We start from the raw sequence: 23,664 nt of genomic DNA, 5'->3' as shown, positions 1-23,664 counted from the left end.
AAAAAAAAATAATCAAAACAAAATATGCACTATATTTATTTAAAAAAATATTTCGAGCGTTAATATATTTTTGAAAATTATTTTTTTTAACTAGAATAGAAACAGATATCTTAGAAAAAACTTAAAATTGAAAATTAACGCGTGTGAAAAATTTCATAAAGACTTGCTCAGTGCGAGATGCTGAAGCCTACTGAGGCACTATCTCTAGCGTTACTCACCAAAGAGTTCATGATTATGCCGTTGGTGGTCACTAAAACACTGTAGATGAGCCAGGTCACAATCTAATTTATACTTGAGATGAACGGCCAAGGGGCAAATTCGCATACCCTCACCTAAAGATGCTGGAATCATTGTAATTTTTTCGGTAAGTTCAGTTTTTTTTTCAGTTTATGCACTTAATTCGAAGGTCACTTATCATGAAATTACACTTACAATATTAGGAACAGGTGCGGTTTTAAAAAAAAATTACTATTCACTTAAATTAGATACTATTGTTTCATTCGATTTTAAAATGGTATCAAATATTCTTGACGTAATTCTAGTTCCTCCATTAAAATTTATAAAAATTAAATCTCATTAGCATCTGTAATTATAATTTGATTATTTGATTAACATGTTTAAAAGACTTGTTTTTGGGAAATTTGATGTGGTTTTTTAAGAGGCTACCACACCTGTCTGTGAATCTTGACCTCTAACCTGAAACTTGCACAATAATCCATATTCCATCACTCGTGTTCACGTAGAAAATTAAGAGATATGGAAATAATGTCCTTATTATTTCAATAAAATAGAAATACTCGTATAATTTATGCATAAACTTCTCGTTTTATTATTATAGATAATTGCAGGAAAAATTCTTTGGTTTTAGTGGCTTTTACATAACATTCATGAAAAACTCTTTAAACCTAATCAACTTTTACCATTTGATATTTCTCTAGTAACATTTAGAAAATGTTAATCAAAAAATTAACATTGTAAGAAAATTTATGTTGGATATTATAAACGAGTAAGTAATTTGATGGGACTTTTATTAAAAAATTAATTACAAATTAATAACACATTTGGCCATTTATAATTGGGGTTCATAAAATTGTGCAATAAAGATTAACATACATATACATGTATATTTACAGGAACACACTCTTTGATATAGTCTCTAATGAATGACATTTCAATGCGGGCATTTATCATTTTAAACTTGAAATATTTCCGATTCTAAACAAACCAATAGATTTCAGGAAGTTGGTTGAGTTACGACTCACGAGCATCTGTTTAACCTAATYTTTAATAACAATATTCTTACGTTACTGCGACTCTTAAAATACCACACTTTTACTTTTTTACACCGCCCTATTGGTATTTAGATAAGTTTCAATAATTTTCAGTAGTCTATATCTATAAAAAATTTCGTCACATGTGCAACGGAATTGTTACTAACATTTTGTAATGAAATTTCAAATTATATTTAATTACATATTTGTTCTTAATTTATTTGGTGACCTGACCTATAAGAAAAATGTTTTGGGCTCATTACTACAGTCGCTTAGACAGAAACAAATTTATCAACTTATTTGTTAAAAGAAAAARTTAATGATTGACGAGAGTGATTCTGAGATTTCAATTGCTGATAAATGAAAGATTTGACATTTCAAATTAAAAACTTATATGAGATTTGTCGAAATCTTTTCATTTGAAATAAAAATATATAATTCAATTTTTTCGCTGCTGCAGTTGATTCTTACGTTGAGTAGGTCCTACCCATGTGGGTGGACTCACCCTACGACACTGTTATTAAAGAATTAAAGATGCATTTGCAATATTTCATTTATTATCTTAGTGCTGATAATTTRATGGCCACATTATATTTGTGATGAATGTGATGTACAGAAATATTGTATATTTATTTATTTATAATTCAGTAGGTGATGCTGCTAACGATATTATATTGCAATAATAATAAATATTAGAAATATGAAAGTGGTAGAGCATGTACACAAACCTTTCAAAGCTTCTCCGCAATGTCACTCGCTCCATTTAAAAATATATACGACGTCCTTTAATATGATTTATTTTTACACAAAAATTACAACAATGGCTCCTTTTTCACGAATAAAATTAAAGAATGGCAAATACCATTATGTGGAAGCACCCAAAACAAAATATTTAATCGGGTTTTGTGTTATTCTAATTAATGTTACAAGTGTGATTCTATTTTCTTACATTCAAATGGCTACATCACAAACTGGACCAATTGGAAGAATAATGATATTAATTTTAGCGGCAAATTCAAGTGTGGGAAATGTCGTTACAATCATTTTCTTCGCTATAAAGAGCTCGAATATTTTTAAAATATTTGCACTCTACTAGAACTTTCTAAACTGGTGTTTAGAAAAAAATATTTAAAAACAATATTTTTTTTTAGAGAGACACATTTCTATTGCAAGTATTACACAGTGAACTTCGCTTTCGTCCGTTGGGGTTGTTTGATCTTACTTTTCAAAAATTACTAGATTACTTAAATGTTTTTTTTCTTGACAAAACTTTTAGGGTTATGGCCATTCCACTAATACCGTAATGCTTATAAATCATTTTAGGGATGGTTAAGCCAATTTAAAAATATTAAATTTATAATTTGGTTAGATTTGTAAATGTCAAATCGTGTGAAAATTTTAAATAAAAATCTAATTCTATGAATAATAATAAAATACGTCTAACATTTGTGGGTGGACATTCCCATTAACTCTCACCTTCCACAGTTACACGAACTAAACATCAAAATTACTACATAATCTATAAATAGGTGACATTTTTCAAGTTTTAACATTTGTTTTTATAGTTTTGATGCCTTCATTAACACATTTACTATTAGTACAATTTAGCAATAAAAATATTCAAATTTTCCTCTCTACGCAACAACTACTATGGCATGCATAAATTTCTATCCTTATTCAGGTGTTGCATCTGTTACAAAATTTCTTGTATCCATTCAAATTGTTTTCATGTTCTATTTAAAACACACACAATTAATTAAGCAATGTTGAAAACAAATATTTTTTATTACTAATTTAATAATAAAAATATCAGTATGTAAAAATGCATTATAATTCTTTTCTTCTATTGTACCAATTGCCTGATTATATCTGTTACAAAATCATTGTGAATCAAAATCTGTTATAGAGGAATGTCTGGCGTTGATTGTATTATTATTTAACAATCATTTCGTAATTTCTGATCACTAAATCTGAAAAAATTTGCATTCTCTCTTTGACATTTTATTGTTGACTTCTGAATATAAAAAGCAAGTAAACGTGTTACTACAACTTTTTAATTTTAATAATTATATAAAATTAAATAAGGAAAAATGTAACTAATTAGATGCCTGCCATTTGTTTGTTAAATTTGGTCTGAGTTAGCTACTGACAAATGATAAGTAGTTAATTCAACTTATCGATAAGGTCAATTGCTTTCATGCATGCAGCAACCTACCGAAATCAATAGCAAATTACTTCTGTGCGTAGCTACTTCACACCTCTGGGCATTTTCTTCATTATTTTAATTAAAACTTATAAATAAAGTAAACTACACTAGTGGTAATTCCAATTTCTTCTAGATGATGTCCTTCATTATAGTTCAATTCTAGCCTAAGAGATTACACGTAAAACCTCTGGTATTTTATGTCGTGTTAGAATGTTTTCGTACTATAATAAATATCACGATCAAAGTTATCTAAAATAAAACACAAATGTTTCTTGAAACTTTGAAGAACGGTAATAACGTTGAATGATAAGTTAATAAATCAAATCCAAATCAGGAAGTTGCTAAATCTTACATAGATTTATTGTTTAATAAATGTCATTATGGTTCAGAAATTTAAATTATTAGATAAATATTATATTAGATTAGGTAACTTTCATCCTTTAAATTAATTATACGTTTTACAGACAGATTAATTAATTCTTTAGATGTTTAATAAATATAACAAGATCCGTGAGGCAGATAGAATGAATCAGCAGTTCTCAAAAGATTTAAAACTAAGATTTAACGGTTAATCGAACAGAATGACAAGTAATTACGTTATTGCATAATTTTAGATAATTTTGCAAATTTGTGTTGTAAGTGATTGTATGCACCGTCATGCCAGTGTGATATTTGGGCTCTCGCTACATTTGTTCACTGTGAAATCGGAGAGATATAAAATCAAGAAACAACATTTTTGTAGTTTCTGTACCACATAGAATTATGAAGAAGACTGGACAGACAACATTCTAACCTACTAAATGTCAAGAGTTAACATTTGTAGTTTGCACTGCCTAAAGGTTCTCTACGGTTATTCATTTTAGCACCATATAAGTAAATCATTTTGTGTCAATAACGACTTTATTATGCTGAAACTGATACTAGTATGTTTACGGTTTATTATATTTTTCTATATACTCGTACTTTTTACGCCATTTGAAAACGATTAAATAGGACATTATGTAAATGAATCGACTCTTCACGGCACAAGGATTTAACTAAAACTTTTATACAACCGCGACTTTATCCTTGTAATAAATTATTATAATCCTAACTTTTACAAGTCTAAAAAAAAAACCGGCGACTCCTCATGGAAAAAAAATGAAATCAATCGTTTGCTTTATTCAAATTTTAACGTCCATTGGCAGGATTTATTGCTCAAGCATCTTCACCCATTTACAATTGCAAAGGTATAAATATCAGGAAAGGGAATGTCAGTGTCATACTGCAATTGCATCTTCAAACAGCATCATGCAGCTTGCGGTAAGTTCTGTCCACACCCTCCAACCAATTTAATTTTTTCTCCAGGTATTGGTGCTTTTTTGCGTCTGGGCAACAGAAGCTGCTCAATTAACCGGAAACGAGCAAATTCCCATCATCAGTCAAGACCAAGAAGTCAATTTCGATGGCTCCTACCGGTCGTCCTACGAAACCGGTAATGGCATCRCTGCTCAAGAACAAGGCGTTTTGAAAAATGCCGGCAATCCCGATGCCGAAGCTGAGGAGGTTCAAGGTTCTTATCAATATACCGCACCCGATGGCTCGCCGATTGCTCTGCAGTACATCGCGAATGAGAATGGGTTTCAGCCTCAAGGTTCGCATTTACCTATCGCTCCGACGCCTCCGCCTATTCCCATAGCGATCCAAAGGGCCTTGGAGTGGATAGCTGCACATCCTGAGCCCCCAGAAGGAACCAAGAGATTCTAAGCGTTTTTAGTTTTACGAGTTTTGTTACGTTGCCTGCGATAAAATATGTGCTGTAAAAGTTGTGCCATTAAATGTAATATATGCACGGTCTACAAGCTTTTAATTAACCCTTCCTGAAAAGTAATTACACTTGCTTTAACTGCTCTTTGCTCTTCATGCTCATCACTCGATTATAATTTACAAAAAAATAAAGTAGCAAAGTTAAAAAGCATAATTTTAATATTTTATAAAAACATTAAAAATTAAAAATGTTTTATAAGTAGCTTAAGAATAATAGAATGCAGTCTAAACATACGTTCCACAATTAATAGGTCATATAAACACTTGTTTTTTTTAAAGAAGAGAGTTAAGGCTCGCCTAAGTTAAAGGCTAAAAATTACAAACCAGTTTTTGTGTCCCAATTACAATCTAAATAGTTAATTCGCATGTGATTTAAGACTGGAGGATGATTTATGGCAAAATATATCTAATTGGGTGCTAATTATACACCGATTAGTGCTAATTGTTGCAACGAATCGAAAGAGAAAAGTGAAAAGCGTGTTTGAATAGCATTTACATCTTCTTTTTGGAATGTAATGCAAGAAACTGCTCCTCCTAGTCACACCCACGTCGGCTTCGTGGTCGTATGATAATTGTGATGAAGACCTTTTCTGAAGATAATTAGATAACGTGAGACAATCTAATCTAATTCAAAAAAACTCTTCCTTATTTCTTAATTTGGCTATAAATCTTGTGATTAGCAAAAACCACAAAAATTCAGAAAAATTATAATATCGTCTTGCAGTCGGCCTTCAAATTTGAGAAGACCCAACCTTGACAAGTGGTAAACACCAGCTTCTTTTACATCGTTGCAACACAGATTCGACCACGAGCAGGTCCCTCGTATAAATAAGAGCGAAGATGTCCACCGATGTCACACCGAATCAATAACTCACTTCACCAACATGAAAATCGTAAGCAACCGAAATACTTTTGGTGTCAATCTGAAAATATTTTTACAGTTTGTCGCTTTGGCCGTTTTGGCCGTGGCCGCTAGCGCCCAACGCGGATCCGAAAAAGATGCTCCCATCGTCAAGCAAGAACAAGAGGTAAACTTCGACGGCAGCTACCACTCCTCTTATGAAACTGGCAATGGGATCGCCGCCCAGGAGCAAGGGCAGCTGAAAAATGCCGGAAACCCGGAGGCCGAAGCTGAAGAAGTTCAAGGATCCTTCCAGTATACGGCTCCCGATGGCACTCCCATCGTTTTACAATATGTTGCTAACGAATACGGATTTCAACCACAAGGGGCTCATTTGCCCGTAGCTCCAACTCCACCACCAATTCCACCAGCGATACAAAGGGCTTTGGACTACATTGCCGCGCATCCAGCACCGCCAGAACCCTCGCAAGGCACAAGGAGATTCTAAGTTGTGATCGTTATTGATTCGTTACGTTTTTGTAAATATAAATAAGTACCTACCCTGTAAACATAAGTCTAGCAATAAATGGCAATGTCAAAAGACATCAAAATGTTTTTTTTAAGTCATTTGTTATATATTTTTTAACTTTTAGGTACACTTATTTTTTGTGATGTCTAAAATATTCCACAATATTATGAAACAAATATAACTTTCGATTTTCTCTGAATTATTCATCATTTCACCATCTTCAATGGCGTCCGGTATTCTTAGACCTAAAGCTCGATTTTGACTTTTTGACCTTGGAGATAAATGAAAAGTAAACTGTTTTTTCAGTGGAAAACACATTAACATTATTAACTACAACATTAACTACTGTATTTTTTTAACAATTACTATAGTATTTAAATATGTAGACTTAAAGAGCGTATACAGAGAAATTTTTTTTACTCTGAACATAGCCCTACGTTCAGTTAAAAAAAAAAACACAGATTAATCCATTGGTATCATTCAATGAGTCTCAGTAGCGTGTCTACAATTTAAGAGTAACGAAATAAAAAATTGCTTAATTTAAATGAGAATGATGCAAGACAAACAGAAAAACTACAGGAAGTTAGAACATTATAACATTAAATACTTCACGGTAACAAATAAAGTTTGATTTTTGATGCTTTGAATTGTATTTTGATACAATTTCAAAATTTCCGATTTTTCAAAAAAAAAAATAATTTTACCACTTTTGAAAGCTTTAAAATATATGTAAGTTAGATAAAAAAATATATTTATTTCTTTAATTTTATTTACTTACCTTTTCTTTATATTTCATTATATTTAATATTTACTCTTTATTTATACCTATTAGATAATAGAAATAAAATGAAATCATTATACACTTATCTTTTGTTTACATATTGTTACAGAGAAGGGACCGAGAAAAAAGGATTTCTTATTCTGAGTCAGAAAACAAACTAAAAACTATCGTTGTCAACAAAGAGTGACCATATGTATATAGTCTTGTAATGGAAAACTACTATTCAAAATGGTTGAATTTTTTGTCGCCTTTTTACAATGTTTTTTGAATATGATTACCAGAAACGTTCAAAATAGCTCGATATCTGCCCAACTGATCTATCTAATGTAAATGTTCATCGACCAGGCTCAATAGGTAGATAATATCATATACATCTGTGTTACTGAAAAAACTACCTTTCACCTCCAAACAAAATCGATCATGTGAAATTCCTGATACACCTACCTAATCGGCAAACATATCGAAAACYACGAGTTAATTTCATAATTACAGGAAAATAGTCATAATTTTACTAGTAAAATTTTATAAAAGCAAAGACTGTTCTTTTTAAAGCTTGTCTTTTAAAATACATACACTGTGTCAATTTTTTTAAAACTTGCAATCGGCAATTTCTCTCAACTAAAAAAGTTATTAATAATCACTGAAAACCGTTTTGGTGGTTCCTACTGGAAATTAAAATGGCATGATCAGTGACACACCTCCACCCACCCTTGAATTTAATAAAAAAATTGAAAATTTAATGTCTTCGTTTTTGAATAATTGGAAAAATGGCTTTACCAAATAAGCTGTTGTATGACATTTTTGAAAAGCGCTTGTTATGGGCTTTCCAACGATGTATCGCAAGTAGGGTCGTGCCATTTAAAATTTTCAAGTTAAGCTGGCTGTGGTTTGAAGATTTTGTGGAGGAGCGTCACTTACCATGCCATCTTGATTCCCCCTAAAAACCACCGAAACGGTTTTGAGTGATTCTCAATAACTTTTTAGTTCTATAGATATTGCCGATTGCAAGTTTTAAAATTGACACCCTGTATAATTCTTTTGTGTACAAAAGAAATAGTAAAGTAGTTTCCGCATATACAAGTTTACCAGTTAATTATCTAGGTGTCAAAAATGACTGATTCTACATAAAACCTAATCATGTTATGTAAAAACATTTAACATTTACTCTTTTGCGATTCCTAACTTTCTTATTAAGCCGGGTACACACTACTGCAATGTAATAACTAATAACATGTAACGTAACGCTGTTCGCCAGTGTGTACTACGCGATACGCGTAATGTTCGCCGAACCGTTCGCAGCGTTCCATCGAGAGTTGRTATTTGATGYGAACACAAAGGTGTTCGCATTGAGCGTTAGAACGGAATAAATGTTCAGCGAACAGCTCGTATTGCATATTTGCAAGAAACAGACTGGTTTTTGTGRAATACAGCATTCACTCCGAACATTTGCAGGATGTTCGCAGTACGTCCATAATATTTGCGTATGTTACGGTAGTGTGTACCCGGCTTTACACTTACGGTTGATAAATGACAGTATGATAATAAAAAATATTTTTTAAAAAAGCATAAGTAAACTAAATAATATTTTTGTATTAATTTATTAACAGAAACCAACAGTTCACAATAGTGAGTATAAAAATCATTTTTGAGGYAATGTAGCTAAATAATCCAATGCCTTTTGAATGGCCAGTGGTACGGGCGGTGGCGTTGGCAAATGTTCACCCTGAGGATGAAACCCACCCTCATCAGCGACATACGCCAATCTGATAACCTGACCTTCAGGAGATGTAAACTGATATTGTCCCTGTATAACCTGCGTATCTCCATCTTTCAAAAAACCTTGCGCTTCGGCAAATATTTGATTCTCCGTCTCGAAAGCGTAATTAAATGACCCGTCTGGAYTGATGTCGCTGATTTCACGCACCGTTTTAGCACTWTGYTCACCTCYTTGTCCCAAACAATAGGCTACKATACTTAAAATAATCTACAAGAAATCGCTGCTTTAGTAATTAATTTTCTAAATGTGYAAACACTCATAATAAGTCAAAATATTAGCGATTACTACTTACAAGTACTTTCATATTAACTTCTAATACAACCGATGCGTTTAGGAGACTAACACATCAACTTTCCTTCACGCAGATTTTGCTTAAATAAAAAAATATTAAGTGGTGTGCTTTACTGCTATCCTACCACCTAAACGATTGGAAAAATTGCCAAATAATGTGTATAATAGCTACAAGTAAATTCGAAGGTGTCAAAGGTAAAATGCCAAATATAGAGTTTTGCATAATCAGATTTGTTGGACTGCTWATGTGCTTTCCAAATTTGCAAAACCGACAAATTTAATTTTATGTAAAAATACATATGAACATAATTAACAAAAAAATATTCACGTTAAACAACTAGTGTTTGTTATTTTATTCATTTTGTGCATTTTGTGCTTTTCTTAATGACAACGTCGTAATTGCGTTTTTTGAGACAAAATATATCACAAAGATTTGATTTCTGTGTAAAAAATAATCTAATTTAGGTACAGTTAGACCCTTCTGGCAAATTTAAAGCCAAAAGATTTATCTACTATTTCCGACAGAAAGAACATTATGAAAAGTGACATAATGGTGATAGAAATAGCATGAGATATAGATAGCATTTTTAAATATTCTTGACGTCTACCATAACACTTTATTTAATATTAATAGTTATTTTAAGTAGTTAAGTAGTTATTAAATAGTTACGAGTTTCAGTGTAAATCGGACGATTTATTTCACCGAGTGGATTTTTTTTATCATCCACGATGTGGAATAAAGCGTCCAATTTAAGCTCAAACGAGTTGAATACAACATTTTATTCTTCGAATTAGACTCAACAAGGCTTAAACTTGCTTTAAATCTGTTAAAAATAATCTGACGTTTCGTATTGATAAATGCCGAACAGTTGTCAAAACTTCTTTAACTTCCGTAAATTTTGACAGTGTCGAAGAATAAATACTTTTAGTAGTTTAATCTGATGTAATGTAATGAGTATACTTTTTGTTAAAATCAAAGTAATCAAGAACAGCACGAAATTGACCAAAACATTTTGTTATTACACTAAAGAGGTCATAGAAAGAAGAATGTTACGTGTTGTTCGTACTTAATTAACATTTACAGAAGAGAAATAATAGTTTTTGTGTATAACAATTACATTATATCAGTATCCAATAAGTAATAATTTATAAAAACCAGTAATTTTTAAGTTAAAAAAAATTTTTGATGTAAATTTTTATAAATGTGTTTCTAACAATGTTTTCAATAAAAATTCTGTTTACCTTGACATTAACAAGATAACAAATTAGTTTTCCATATTATTAAAACGGTTATCGTTACAGTTACTATTTAACATTTTTTCCATTCTGGTAATACCAATTTGTAAAAAATACCTCTTTCTTCATTTTTCAGTTTAGTTAAAAAGTATAATTACAAAAAAACAAAAATTACTTTATTTTATTTAAAAAATACAATAAATTATTCATTTGTCACATTTTAAATTTCATCTGCGCGAGGAGGCAGCGTAGCTAAATAATCCAAGGCTTTTTGAATTTCCGGCGGAATAGGAGGTGGGGTTGGTAGATGGTCTCCCTGTGGCCTAAACCCATTTTCATCTGCGGTGTACACAACACGAATTATTTGTCCTTCGGGAGACTGATACTGGAATTGTCCTTGAACCGCTTGATTATCAGGCCCTTTTGGAAACCCCTGTTGGTCTTCATAAATCCCATTACCGGTCTCGTAAAGGTAACTGTGGGTTCCATCTGGATTCACATCAGCGTCTTGTCGAACAAYGGGTATGGGTTGGTTGTAATTATTTTGTGGGGATGATTTCACAAGTGCAAGACTTGCAAAGAGCAAGATCTGAAATTTGTTTGTGGGTACGAAATTAAGTTATTTAGTTATCTTACCGTGAAGCTTTTCATTGTCTACTCTTTGTTAAACCTTTGGTGTGTGAAAAAAAAATGCATTTCAAAATTTATATTCTGAAGATCTGAACTAATAAAACCCCCTCTTTCTAACAAAAATTAGGTGAGGCAAAAATTATGTAAAATGTTATTCCACGCTTTTATTGTGTCATCTAATAAATTTACATCTATGTAAATTTTTGTGTTTATCTTATAAACGAGAAGTTCTCATGATAACATGACTTATGTGAGACTTTCTTTGTGCAAAATTGCACCAAGTTTAATTTCACGAAAGAAACTCAAATTATATAATTATTGATAGTCTTTTATTTAGTGAATTTTATAAACTTATGTATACTATATAACAATGAAAGACGTTGCCATAATATAGTTTTTATGGTAACTTAAAACCAAACAAARAAATAAATTGCATTTCAGTGAACAAGTACATCGTTTTATGAAATGATTTACTTAGACGAACAGGTTTTTTAATGGGTATTTTATGCATTTTTCCACCGTTTTTCACAATAAGCAGAAAATTAAACTTTGTTATATGAATGTACCTATTTTTAAAACAAGATTGAAAGTCTGATGAATCATATCTCATATACCTATACATACAGGCTGTTTCGTTTTTATTGTTACAAATTTAWATAGGTGAGAAAATATTCAATTTTTAAACAAAAATTTTCTATAATAAACAAACATCGAAAAGTAGTATGTAAGGGAACTACACTCTCTGAAAAGAGTGCGGCTTTTAATGAGTTTTTTCCAATATTTTAGAAGCCATTTTAAGTAAAATTACAAAATTTGGTACAGGTGATAAAGGTTATCAGCTATACCAGATTTTGTAATTTTATCTATTCTGAAATATACCAGGTGAATAAAAAGTATGGAACCAAACGTTTTTTGCTTAAACTATTTATTTTTTGAATAAACTAATTAATGAGTGATAAAGTACTATAAAAATGTGATGATTCGACAAGAATGAAATTTTTCTAAATTTCCTTTTGTTTTTAAGTTCTACAAAAAAAAATATTTTTTTAAATGGCAACCCAATATAAAATTATTTTTCATAAAAGCTATACTCCAAGGATTACAACTATCTGCTTTATTTTTAATTTAAAAAAAAATTTTTTCACATAAATTGCAATTTTGACAAAAAAAATCGCATAACTCAAAAACAAAACAAAATTTCGTTCTGAAAATACAATCACATTTTTTATATTACTTTAATTTATATTAATTATTATTTTCTGGAAGCAAATGATTAAAAATAAAACCGCTTGGTTCCATACTTTATATTCACCCTGTATATTAGAGAAATCCTAGTAAAAAACGCATCCTTTTCAGAAGGTGCAGTATTTTTCAATACATGTTTATAGAAAACTTTTTTCTTAAAATTGAATATTTTATCACCTGTTTAAATTTGTAACAATAAAAACGGAACAGCTTGTATAGTCTGTGWCATGTCTGGAGCAAACTCAGATGTTTCAACATCCTTTCGYTTCGTCAATATTCATTATYKATTAGTACCTTACATTTTTCCAGTCTCAATGGTTTAATTTGTTCTCACAGCAACTTTGTAGTTGATTTTAGGAATGTTGTTTTCTAACCAAATAGACAACATGCACCTTACTGTTTATGTGGTGTATTAACATAAATTTATGAAAAAATTAAAGATCGGTCTCATACATTCTTGAGAAACCTATCATTATATTGTTTACAATGAAAGTGAAGTTTATTTAAACACACGTAAATGTATTACTAAGGTCATACCAACGTTCACGTCTACCATGAGCAGCGTACTAAGTTAAGTTAAAACATACAAGAGGTCCAATAATAAGTATAAACAAATAATTTTATTATTATCGCATTATTAAAGATTACCAATATTTAATATCGTATAGAGAATTAGACATATATACATTTTATCGAATATTTTTATGTTAATTTTCCCTACTGGAGTGGCATTTTTACTATTTCTAAATTAAGAAAAATTTCTTTCTTAACTAAGGAACCCTGAACTTAAAAATAAAATTAATATGCAGTATATTTTATGAATTACGTTGTTAGGTATACTTTATTAGACACAAAAATGTCATCAAATTAAAAAAACATTTAATAAATTTTATACGATATTAGAGTTCCGGTTGATTATTTATCAATTTTTAAAACATTTAAACAATAATTTACAAATAAAAGATTAAATTAATTTAATTTCAATTTCTTCTCCAGTTTACCTAAAAGTAAATTAATCCCAAATATCTATAAATACAGTTTTAGTTCTAACGAATTTAAATTCGAGTACTACTTTACTACATTCACAACAATGTGAACTGCAAAGGAAAAAACAAAAAATTATATGCCATTTTTGATTTTTCCTATTTTTTTCAATAATTACTATTTTATCCAGTACAAGTCAAATAAATTAGAATTGGCACACATCTTCTAACGAAGATATAACAAACACTTCTGCGAAGGTTTATAACTTCTTTTTGTGTCATAAGCTCCTGCTGCGAGTATCTCATTTCATCTTCTGTAAAAATTCCCTTGTGTGTATTTCACAAATTTTATCACACATTAAGATATGTTATGCAAATTGCACTTGTAGTGAATCAGCAGAACAAGAACGTTGAAATCTTCCAAGAGCTCGAACTAAATTATAACTTCTTCACATCATAAGACCAGTAGTTTAAAATTTCAGTTATTCAGACGTATCAAGGTAAATAATAAAAAATTGATTCCAATGGAGGTTTTTATTGGATTTTTGGCACAAGAGCATCAATCATTCCTTGTACAAYTCATAAAAAAATACAATCCATAGATTAAAAAACATTTTATACAGTCGAGTACAGAATAATGGCGTTGTTAAAGTCTAGTAGGTACCTAAATAATTTAATTACATGTCTTTTATTTTAATTTAACACAAAATCCTATCGTCTTGTGGGTTCAGGAGTCGACGGGAGCGAAGCCAAATATTCTAGAGCTTTCTGGATCGCCGGTGGGATTGGGGGTGGAGTGGGCAAATGCTCGCCTTGAGGCTGGAATCCGTTCTCATCAGCAATGTAAGATAATTGGATCACTTGGCCTTCGGGCGACGTATATTGGTATTGTCCTTGAGCGACTTGAGCTTCCTGCTCAGCCTGACCAGCATTTTTCAGGAAACCTTGCTCTTCAGCAGTAATGCTATTTCCGGTCTCGTAACTGAAAAAAAAATCAGACAAAATTTTCGCAACATTCTTAATTTCAGACCTGTATTTGTATGAACCATCAAAGTTGACTTCTTGTTCTTGTCGAAGGATTGGAATAGGTTCGGTGGAAGGTCCTTGTGGAGCCGCTAAAGCTGAAGCCACTAAAGCAGTAAGAGCTACCTGAAAACATTTAAACACAAATCGTAAATTTTACGACTTATTGCAACGTATAATTAGAAATTTTTTTGTAACGGTTTGAATAAAATGTCTTATAGTAATTAATGTTATCTGTGACATTTTAACTATCATTACATTCAGTAATTGTTGTGGTAATTGTAAACTGTTTCGTCGTTTTCTAAAATACCAGATGTAATTTTGTGTGATTATTCTGAGGAAAACTGGCCTAAATTGAAATGAAATAAAATAAGGTTTAACTGCGCGAGAAAATCGTTAACTTTGGAATTAAAAAATGTTACAGTTCTGTTCAGTGGGTTTTTTAAAATTTAGACATTCTTTAACTSTTTAACACAATACATTTTTCACTAGAACTTCCGCAATTGGAACTAGAAAATAGAGGAGCACGCAATGCACAAACGTCACTACAAGGCACTAAAGATACTTACAAGCACTTTCATGATTGCTTGTGGTTAATAATCCAACACAATTAACTGATAACTAAGTTCAAAACGAGATAAACCCAATATTTATACCTAAGATCTTTACGAATCTACCCCCACCCACGTCCTGGTCCTAACCAACTCCTGTGAAGCTCATCTTCAATAAAGAACTTACCCCCCACTTCCTCTTAAGGTCATAAGTCGTATTTACCCAATTTCTTTTCTTGTAACTTTTGTTATTCGAATTACCGACCTTCGAGTTAAGCAATAATTTTTATAGTAAAGTGCTTTTCCTAAAATTTGATTTTTCATCTCGCAGTGGGTGTCAATTACACTCAAAACAAACAAATTAATTTCTACCATTGTGAAATTTCATTCGTTATATTACCTTGATTCATAAAAAAATTTCGCCGAAAATATTGCACTTTCGTAAATGTTCGATCAAGTTACAAGCTATTGTTGCTTATCAAAAAATGGTATCAGTTAGGATTATTCTTTCTCTTTCGACCAAATTTTTAAGCATTGCAAGAGGTTTTGATGGCGATTGGATAACAAATAGGTTAACCATTTCACAAGTCCAATTCTGATTAAAATTTCAAAAATTAAGAGATAACAATCAATTTTGTATTCATACTATAATAGAAAATTTGAATATAATCTTGTGATACATTTCTGCATTCTGAGTTTTATATAACCTAATCTGGTGACCCCAAAAATCTTTTAATTATTTCCTCTTTTCATATCCAATCAAAATATAAATGTCAAATTAAGATTGTCTAATGATGAGATTATTAGGTACTAATTAATATTTAAACAAAATTTTTAGTACAATAGACTTGCATAACATTTACGTAAATTATATGCTATAATATATGCAATAAAAAAATAATAGCGCAACAATAATTGTCCACAATTTCAACTAGATAATGGAAAAATAATTATTTGCTTTAACTTGTTTTAAATATCATCACCATCAGTATCACGTTCAAATAAATTTATTCAAGAATCAGATGTAAACAATATTTATTTCGAGATTTTTAAGGATTTGGAAGTGTAAAAAAAGTTATGGCGTAATTAAATCTATAAGACAAAATAATAAATACATAAATGTATTACATTTAAAGGAACTTTTATAATTTAGAGTTTGACATACATAATTTATTTTTATAATTTTCTAAAATATCCCCAAATATATATATTTTTAAATCATTAAAAATAATTTTTAAATGTTTTATACCAATTAGTTCATAATTACTACAAATATTTTTTATGATTAGTCCCAATTTCCGATTAATTTGTTTTCTCACTTAACCTTTAGCAGAATTTCCCTGGTTTTTATAGCATTATTTAAATAATTGATAAAGGCCAAACACTTTGTTTATCGGGAACTAAATATTACATCACCGTCCACTCATGACCCAACGGTCACATTTTGTAATACGACTCAATAACATTTTATCTACCTATTCTACACTATGGGATTCTTTACTAGTAAAAAAAAGATTGCATGAAGATTAAAAAATACGTGTAATTCTTTTACTGAAGAACCTTCAACTTTAATTTCATCATTACAGTTATTTGTGCACATACAACACATTCACTGGATTCTTAATAGATAGGTAACGTCATTTTACATTAACGTATCAATTTCAAATCATGAAAAACGATAAGTTTTTTTGTACTTTTGGAATGGGATGGCCTCTACTTTTGGTAGTCCTTGAAAATTTTTTTGATTGCTTAAAGTAAAATTCTGAAACCTGAAACGTGTTTCTTAAAATACTACAAAGAAAGTAAAATTCATTTCACTGCTCTATTTATTTTAATTTCATTGAACTTGACCTCCAATCATTAAGTTCTCGTACATTGACCTACAAACATTGCAAACTAGTTTMGATGAAGCTAGCTTTCTTTAATGAATTATTTATTTATTGTGTATAATTATCAAAGTCTAATTACACAATTTATTGTGCTTTTCTTTTCAAGTACTCTACGTATTTTATTTTTCTCATCGTGATTTAAGACTTGGCATTTTAAATTTCTATTTTTATTTCCTAGTACGAGTACATCTACATTTTTCAAATTTTGCAACAACCAATTGATGAATTACTTTTCCTTGGACCTTTATCATGTGTATAATTATCTACTTTAGTCTACTAATCTTAAGTAACAATCTTCAGTACTGGACGTGTCGTGATTCGCATTGAATGGTATAACTATTCTTAAATCAATAGATTTAATTTGTTTAACATTGAATCACTGATTGTTCTTAAACCACTGCTTGACATATGAAGCAACGAAAATTAGATCCCTATTCTTATTAAAACGTTATGTAAAAAATTTGCTTGACGTTTCTAAATCTCTCATATGCAATTAATTACTAAATGCAAGCCATTGTTAACTGTACTAAGCTCCAAAATCTGAAATGGGAAAGGTCGCGTCTGAAACTCAAGGGTCACGGAATCATGTTATATAAGTAAACTGTAATACCACGATTTTTTTAATTGTAATAATTTAATCTCACTGTATTGACAGAATCAGTGGGTGTTCAATTTGTATTTCAGAAAATTTTGCGAGAGTAGTAATAAATTCAAGTGTGGTGCAATAGTAAGCTTACGGATTACCTTTGTTACACAACTATAATCTCTTTCTTTCATATTACACCCACGTAAAATATGAATCGATATTTTTGACGAATACTCCAGGAAGTCTGTAACCTACATCTTCAAACTTATATGAATTTTGTTGCAACAATTTTATATTCCATTTCTAGTAACAAATGATTCGAAGACAAGGATTCTGCAAGGATAATGGCAAATTAATACTTTAAATCATCTTTAATTTTTCATTTTCTAAAAAGACATTTAACAAATAACCATTACTGAATGCAGAGTTACGTGTTGATGTGTCACTAAAGTGGGAGTTAACGCATYAAGTTATGCAATATTATACATCTCTGCGGGGTCATTGGTCATTATTACATGAAATTTTCTTTTGTAAAAATCAATTGCTAAAATATTTCAAAAAATAATTATGAAAGGATTACTGATTAAGTCAAATGAGTCTTAATGTCAGGGCAACAGTATTTGTGTGTCCACAGTGTAGTTTTAAAATTTTGAGTGTCATTAAAAAAGCTAATCCTCCGTTCCAGTTATTTAAGTAATGGTAAATACCGTAATTCTGCTTTTCCATTAAAATGATTGCGACAATCAATAGTATAGTCACCTTGATGCTTATTTACACAGTGACTTTCTTGGGTCAACAGCAGGTACTTTAATAGTGTCATCAAGAATTCTGCAGACGTTGTACAATCTTGTTTTACAAGTTATCAAAATAGCAATCATCTTAATTACTTCAAATCTGTTTTTGTAAAATTAAAATCGTTTATTTTATAGGCAACTACTTTAACAGACATGTAATTATATGGTTGCAATTCCAAATAAATAATTAATAAAAAGTAGATTTTTATACTACAACTAAAAACGTTTTCATTCACTTAAAAGTATTTACTTTACGAAGAAATGAAGGAAACTCTGCATGAGTGGTATATAACATTTTTTCTATAGTACTAAATTTACATTTTTCATTGCGTGGAAGAAATGCTCAATTTTTACGAAAAAAAAACAAGTAGGGATTATAATATTTTCTTTGCTTTATTTTTTGCTTTATTTTATCTATTAGTAAATAAAGCAGAAACTGACTTTATCCGTTGTCAAAGGTAAACAGAAAAATGTGTCTGTAAACAACGGAAATAAAACAAGATAATCTGACGTGATTTATTACACGTAATCAAAGATAAGATACTGCACCACATAAATTTAAAATCGGAAATAATCACAATAAATAAAATCATCGAAACATGAGGTTTACACTTGTTATACTACTTCATTTAGTTTTAGTTTTTGCTAATGAAGATTTGAATCCTAAAATATCGACACCACTCGGCGAAATACAAGGTTCCATTCTTGTCTCAAGATTAAACAAAACAATTTTTGCTTTTAGAGGCGTCCGTTATGCGCAACCACCTATCGGAGATCTTCGTTTTAAGGTGAGTAGTCTTTTTTAATTTTTCTGTAATAAAAATTTGTGTATAGCCTCCACTACCTGTAGAAAAATGGTCAGGTGTTTACAACGCCACCACTGATGGTCCTGTCTGCCCTCAACCAACCGAAGATCCTGTTTCTGAAGATTGTCTTCTTCTAAATGTGTATACAACCAAAGTAATATTAATTCATATTCTACACTTGTGTTTTCATGGAAAAATAACAAAATTTTTAGCTCCCTGGTAATGAAAAGAACTCAAAACGCCCCGTTATTGTCTATTTACACTCAGGTGGTTTTTACAGTGTGACTGGTCGCAGTGACTRGGCTGGGCCTCAATATTTCATGGACCASGATATTGTTTTAGTTACTTTTAATTATCGATTAGGGTCTTTAGGTTTTATTAGCACTGGTAAAGATGCTCCCGGAAATAACGGGTTAAAAGACCAAGTTCTAGCCTTAAAATGGGTTAAAAATTATATTGAATATTTTGGGGGTGACCCAAGTATGGTGACTTTGTTTGGATATAGCGCTGGTTCCTGGAGTATTACTCTTCACCTGGTATCACCAATGTCGCGTGGCCTTTTTCATAAAGCCATAATTGGAAGTGGTTCAGTTTTGGGGCAATGGAAGTTACCTCAAAATCAACTAGAATTAGCTAAAAAGCAAGCAAAACTAGTGGGATGTCCTGTARTTAATCCTACAGTTTTGATTGATTGTTTGAAATCAATTCCAGCTGAAGTGTTAGGAAATTCTTTGAATGGATTTGATGTAAGTCCTGAATTCGAATTAAATGCAAGTTAAGAGTTAAGAGTTAGGAATTTTCGTACGATCCTGTAATTGTGTGGTATCCTGTAATTGAAGACGACTTCGGCCAGGAAAGGTTTTTGACCGAAGATCCCATTAAAATATTTGAAAGAGGTGATTTTCAAAAAGTTCCAATTGTAATAGGCGTGACAAAAGACGAGTTTGCTAACAGGGCGTTTCGTAAATTTTAAAATTTAATTAGACATTTTGATTTTTTAAATTTTTTAGCTATTATTCTCAACGAAACATTAAGAAATGAATTTAATAATAACTTTGAAACCTATGCTCCGATTTGTTTTCTTTACGAACGTGAGACAAAAAAATCTAAAGAAATTAGTGCAGCTGTTAGAAAATTTTATTTGGGAGATAATTCTTTAAACAATTCGTCTCTGCAAGGCCTTGCAGATGTAAAAGAGAAGTTTTTTTTTAATTTCTATTAAAAATTTGATTTATTTTTAAAGGCATATGCTGACTCGATCATAGGATTTGCTGCAAACAGGGCTGCTAAACTGATATCGCAAAATAATTCTGAACCAGTTTATTATTACGAATTTACATACCAAGGCCGTTTCAGTCATTTTTATCTCCCTGACAGTAATTTTACTATTCCATATGGTTATTGTTTTATGTTATTAATAAGTATACGTTTCTAAATTAAAAAATTTTAGGTGTGGTTCATCATGATGATTTGATTTATTTATTCTATATCTCCGCAATTTTTCCGTTTTTCGACGATAGTTATCCCGAGAGTGAAATGGTAGAAAAACTGACTTTAATGTGGTCAACTTTTGCCAAAACTGGGTAAATACATTTTTTATTTAATAATAAAAAGTAATTAAATTTTTAGTTATCCTATTCCTGAGTCGAGTACCATTCTGGAGGGGATAAAGTGGGAACCTTTTAATATTTCTAGCAATAAATATCTAGAAATTGGCAAGGAAATTGTTCTTAAAGAAGGTTTATATAAAGAAAGGTACAATTTTTGGAATGATTTAGTTCCTATAAACAAATTTCCTGTATACGACTGAAGAATGTGTGTTATAAACACGTAAAACTTTTATTAATTATAAAATAGGTGGAAGTAAAAAAACACAACTATTTTTCTCAATATGTTCATTTTCATATGTATTGCATTTATACTTCTTCACATAACATTAAAATATTATAAATAATACCCACGTCAGTGGGATATAATGACACAGAGGGTAAGGCAGGTGTAATCACATCTTAAATTATTCAATATCCAGTTCATTGCACAGTCGTCAACAATCTATTTCTAACATTATGTCAACATTAATATTACAATTTGTAGCGGCAACAATTCGTTGAAAATTTGTTACTAACTTCCATTACAAGATAACAAATATACAACGAGTTTTACAATGTTTATGACAAAATAAATAAATGGGTGTGAAAAACTGATGAATTATTGTTAAACAACCCTAGTACCTGTATCCGTTTCCACCTCCGTTTCCACCTCCGTTTCCACCCCCATTTCCCCCTCCATTTCCACCCGGACCTCGAGGATACCCATTTCCACCTCCTGCAGGAGCACCTCCGTTCTCATACCCGCCCCCACCGGCAGCTTCTTCGGCCGCATTTTGCTCCAGYGATTTTAAAATTTCCTCCGGAATTGGAGGTGGCGTTGGCAAGTGAGCCCCTTTGGGGACAAACCCGTTCTCGTCAGCCGTGTATTCAACTTTTATTTCTTGTCCATCCGGAGCTGTGTAAGAGAATGATCCGATTGCTGATTGCGCCTCGTTCTCACTGCCGGCATTCTTCAATTCTCCTTCTTCTTCGACTTTGATGCCATTGCCTGTTTCGTAACTGAATTTGTAGCTGCCGTCACCATTATTTACATTCTCGTAGGATATAATCGGAATTGGTTCACCTCCTCCGCCGCCCCCACCAGCACCACCGGACCCACCGCCCCCTCGGCCACCGTTTGGAGCGCCGTAAACTGGCTTTGGCCCTCCTGAAAATTTGCAAACCTGTGATTTAGAAAGATTGTACAAGGAAAAGGTGTTGTTTATGTCTGATCGTGACAGATACATGTCGTTTGTGTTTTGTAACGTGAATTATTAGAGTTGTACACGCACTAAAGACCTGCTTCCTTCACTTACTGTTTGAAGCTGATGCATCACTGCATTTATTTTACAATTTTTTTATGTTCAAAAGCACTTAAGTTTATTTTAGAAAGTGTGTAGTTTTGACAAAAAATTACCATTTCCACCGTTTCCACTTGGTCTAGGTGCTGTCAAACCCGGACCACCGCCTGCTCCCCTTCCCCCATTGGGGGGCAGATATGTATTTTCTAACCTAGCAGCCGAACATATTCCTATTAAAAATGAAGTAAAAACCTAAAAACAAAAATTATTCTAAGCATATGTTGGTTTGGCAAATACTTAGATAAAAGTAGATTCAATTAAAACAACTGTATTAATTATTATTAGTAATTATTTATTTTCGGGGCATTTTATTATATGGGAGGCTAATATTAATCAATGCAAAAAATATCAATTTTTGTAMAACATCTACAAGTAGATTTATTTGTGATATTTCAAGTTACAAAATACAAAAAAAAAATTGTATTTTTATATTTTTAATTAATTTATTGATTTTATAGCAACAAAAATGCGGATAGCAGTTGCTTGGAATCATCTACTGGTGACTAGTTTTATATTATAAAATTTTAGCTAAGTTTTCGGAATTAAACCATGACACAAATAAGATTGTACCAAAGCAAAATAAACATATTTTTAATAATAATCTCACATTCTACAAAATTTAAAAGATCCTGAATTCTGAAATAATTTCTAACCATAAAAAAATTAAATTATAAAACATTTTTAACATATTTAAGCATAATAAGTTCATAACTGAATGAAAAATCTGTTTTAAGTCCTTTGAAAATACGAATAAAAATGTTAGATATAGAAATGAAAACAAAGATAATTATACACATGAGTGAAAACAATTCATATTCAAAATAGTGTAATTTTGATTGGTTTTCTGTGTGGCAAATAGTAGAAATAAAAAAACTGATTTTTAAAATTTTGAAAAAAAACTAGCCAAAATTAACACTTCGTCGTTGTTGAGTTTTCTGATCTCTCCACTTACCAATTTCATATTGGTTGTTTTTTTCCTAAACCACTATAACAACCACAACATAAGTGTAACTAATTGTTTAAGAAGAAGAGTCTCTTTATATACTTAATATTCTACAGTAAGAGACAACCACCCCACTCTGAAGAATTAATCAGAACAGTGAAACGAGATCATCTCCTTCAAGAAAATAAAAGTAAGGATTCTTCACCATTACCCCGGGTTGTTACCAAAAGAACCTTTCTCTGTAGGAATCTATTTATTTGCTTTTTTTGCTAATTGCAGCAATGTAATCAGGCATAAATCACAATTAATTACCAATAGATGAAACCGATAAAGTTAGATAAGTTAGTATTTAGTAAACACATTAGGAAGTTTGGGAAAACTTTCAAAAAAATATTAGATTGGACCATCTGTATTGAAAGGGAATTTTTAAGTCACTTATTGAGTAATTGTTTCTTTAATTCAAACGAATAAGAAGCCTTAATAAAATCCCCAAATGGGCATCTTATTCTATGTTAACAGTTATTGT

At 31.0% G+C, this 23,664-nt stretch overlaps 8 protein-coding genes and 1 pseudogene across 10 annotated transcripts in view; 4 read left to right on the top strand and 5 right to left on the bottom strand.

Annotated features, from left to right (window-relative positions):
• Window positions 1–342, bottom strand: part of LOC123012617 (endocuticle structural glycoprotein SgAbd-2-like) — a 1,203-nt gene extending 861 nt beyond the window's left edge. The window contains exon 1 of the mRNA XM_044410656.1: window positions 219–342. Within this exon, the coding sequence (XP_044266591.1) occupies window positions 219–230 (12 nt within the window). The 5' untranslated portion in view covers window positions 231–342. The remainder of the gene's footprint in view (window positions 1–218) is intronic.
• A 1,676-nt stretch (window positions 343–2,018) lies between these two features.
• Window positions 2,019–2,604, top strand: LOC123013931 (annotated as a pseudogene).
• Window positions 2,605–4,647: 2,043 nt separating this feature from the next.
• Window positions 4,648–5,313, top strand: LOC123012608 (endocuticle structural glycoprotein SgAbd-2-like). The gene is made up of 2 exons (XM_044410642.1): window positions 4,648–4,779; window positions 4,825–5,313. The coding sequence occupies exons 1-2, from the start codon at window positions 4,768–4,770 to the stop codon at window positions 5,221–5,223; spliced, it is 411 nt and encodes a 136-aa protein (XP_044266577.1). The 5' UTR covers window positions 4,648–4,767; the 3' UTR covers window positions 5,224–5,313.
• Window positions 5,314–6,015: 702 nt separating this feature from the next.
• On the top strand, window positions 6,016–6,852 carry LOC123012534 (endocuticle structural glycoprotein SgAbd-8-like). Its single transcript, XM_044410540.1, has 2 exons — window positions 6,016–6,176; window positions 6,225–6,852. The coding sequence occupies exons 1-2, from the start codon at window positions 6,168–6,170 to the stop codon at window positions 6,630–6,632; spliced, it is 417 nt and encodes a 138-aa protein (XP_044266475.1). The 5' UTR covers window positions 6,016–6,167; the 3' UTR covers window positions 6,633–6,852.
• A 2,220-nt stretch (window positions 6,853–9,072) lies between these two features.
• LOC123013289 (larval cuticle protein LCP-17-like) lies at window positions 9,073–9,640 on the bottom strand. The gene is made up of 2 exons (XM_044411725.1): window positions 9,504–9,640; window positions 9,073–9,418 (listed from the first exon to the last, which is right to left on the bottom strand). Exons 1-2 carry the CDS (start codon window positions 9,513–9,515, stop codon window positions 9,074–9,076), a joined length of 357 nt encoding a protein of 118 aa, XP_044267660.1. The 5' UTR covers window positions 9,516–9,640; the 3' UTR covers window position 9,073.
• Window positions 9,641–10,958: 1,318 nt separating this feature from the next.
• On the bottom strand, window positions 10,959–11,389 carry LOC123013187 (endocuticle structural glycoprotein ABD-4-like). The gene is made up of 2 exons (XM_044411572.1): window positions 11,375–11,389; window positions 10,959–11,327 (listed from the first exon to the last, which is right to left on the bottom strand). Exons 1-2 carry the CDS (start codon window positions 11,387–11,389, stop codon window positions 10,959–10,961), a joined length of 384 nt encoding a protein of 127 aa, XP_044267507.1.
• Window positions 11,390–14,115: 2,726 nt separating this feature from the next.
• LOC123012582 (endocuticle structural glycoprotein ABD-4-like) lies at window positions 14,116–15,312 on the bottom strand. The gene is made up of 3 exons (XM_044410600.1): window positions 15,189–15,312; window positions 14,627–14,745; window positions 14,116–14,578 (listed from the first exon to the last, which is right to left on the bottom strand). The coding sequence occupies exons 1-3, from the start codon at window positions 15,198–15,200 to the stop codon at window positions 14,308–14,310; spliced, it is 402 nt and encodes a 133-aa protein (XP_044266535.1). The 5' UTR covers window positions 15,201–15,312; the 3' UTR covers window positions 14,116–14,307.
• A 3,691-nt stretch (window positions 15,313–19,003) lies between these two features.
• On the top strand, window positions 19,004–21,444 carry LOC123012997 (juvenile hormone esterase-like). Of its 3 annotated transcripts, XM_044411271.1 has the most exons (9): window positions 19,007–19,227; window positions 19,274–19,399; window positions 19,458–19,632; window positions 19,678–19,991; window positions 20,039–20,207; window positions 20,256–20,434; window positions 20,489–20,642; window positions 20,696–20,828; window positions 20,875–21,444. In XM_044411271.1, the coding sequence occupies exons 1-9, from the start codon at window positions 19,039–19,041 to the stop codon at window positions 21,053–21,055; spliced, it is 1,620 nt and encodes a 539-aa protein (XP_044267206.1). In that variant the 5' UTR covers window positions 19,007–19,038; the 3' UTR covers window positions 21,056–21,444. The 3 variants fall into 3 exon arrangements, with proteins under 3 accessions (XP_044267207.1, XP_044267206.1, XP_044267205.1); XM_044411270.1 differs by having other exon boundaries at window positions 19,458–19,991; XM_044411272.1 differs by lacking the exons at window positions 20,256–20,434; window positions 20,489–20,642 and having other exon boundaries at window positions 19,004–19,227; window positions 19,458–19,991; window positions 20,039–20,141.
• On the bottom strand, window positions 21,111–23,245 carry LOC123012998 (pupal cuticle protein 20-like). Its single transcript, XM_044411273.1, has 3 exons — window positions 23,148–23,245; window positions 22,252–22,387; window positions 21,111–22,002 (listed from the first exon to the last, which is right to left on the bottom strand). The coding sequence occupies exons 1-3, from the start codon at window positions 23,154–23,156 to the stop codon at window positions 21,470–21,472; spliced, it is 678 nt and encodes a 225-aa protein (XP_044267208.1). The 5' UTR covers window positions 23,157–23,245; the 3' UTR covers window positions 21,111–21,469.
• Between the last annotated feature and the right edge of the window lie 419 nt (window positions 23,246–23,664).

This window comes from Tribolium madens, unplaced genomic scaffold, assembly GCF_015345945.1.
Source record: "Tribolium madens isolate multiple individuals breed KSU strain unplaced genomic scaffold, Tmad_KSU_1.1 Scaffold_96;HRSCAF=242;Tcas5.2_LG5, whole genome shotgun sequence".
Lineage (NCBI taxonomy): Eukaryota > Metazoa > Arthropoda > Insecta > Coleoptera > Tenebrionidae > Tribolium > Tribolium madens.
This window is presented reverse-complemented; position numbering and strand designations above follow the sequence as displayed.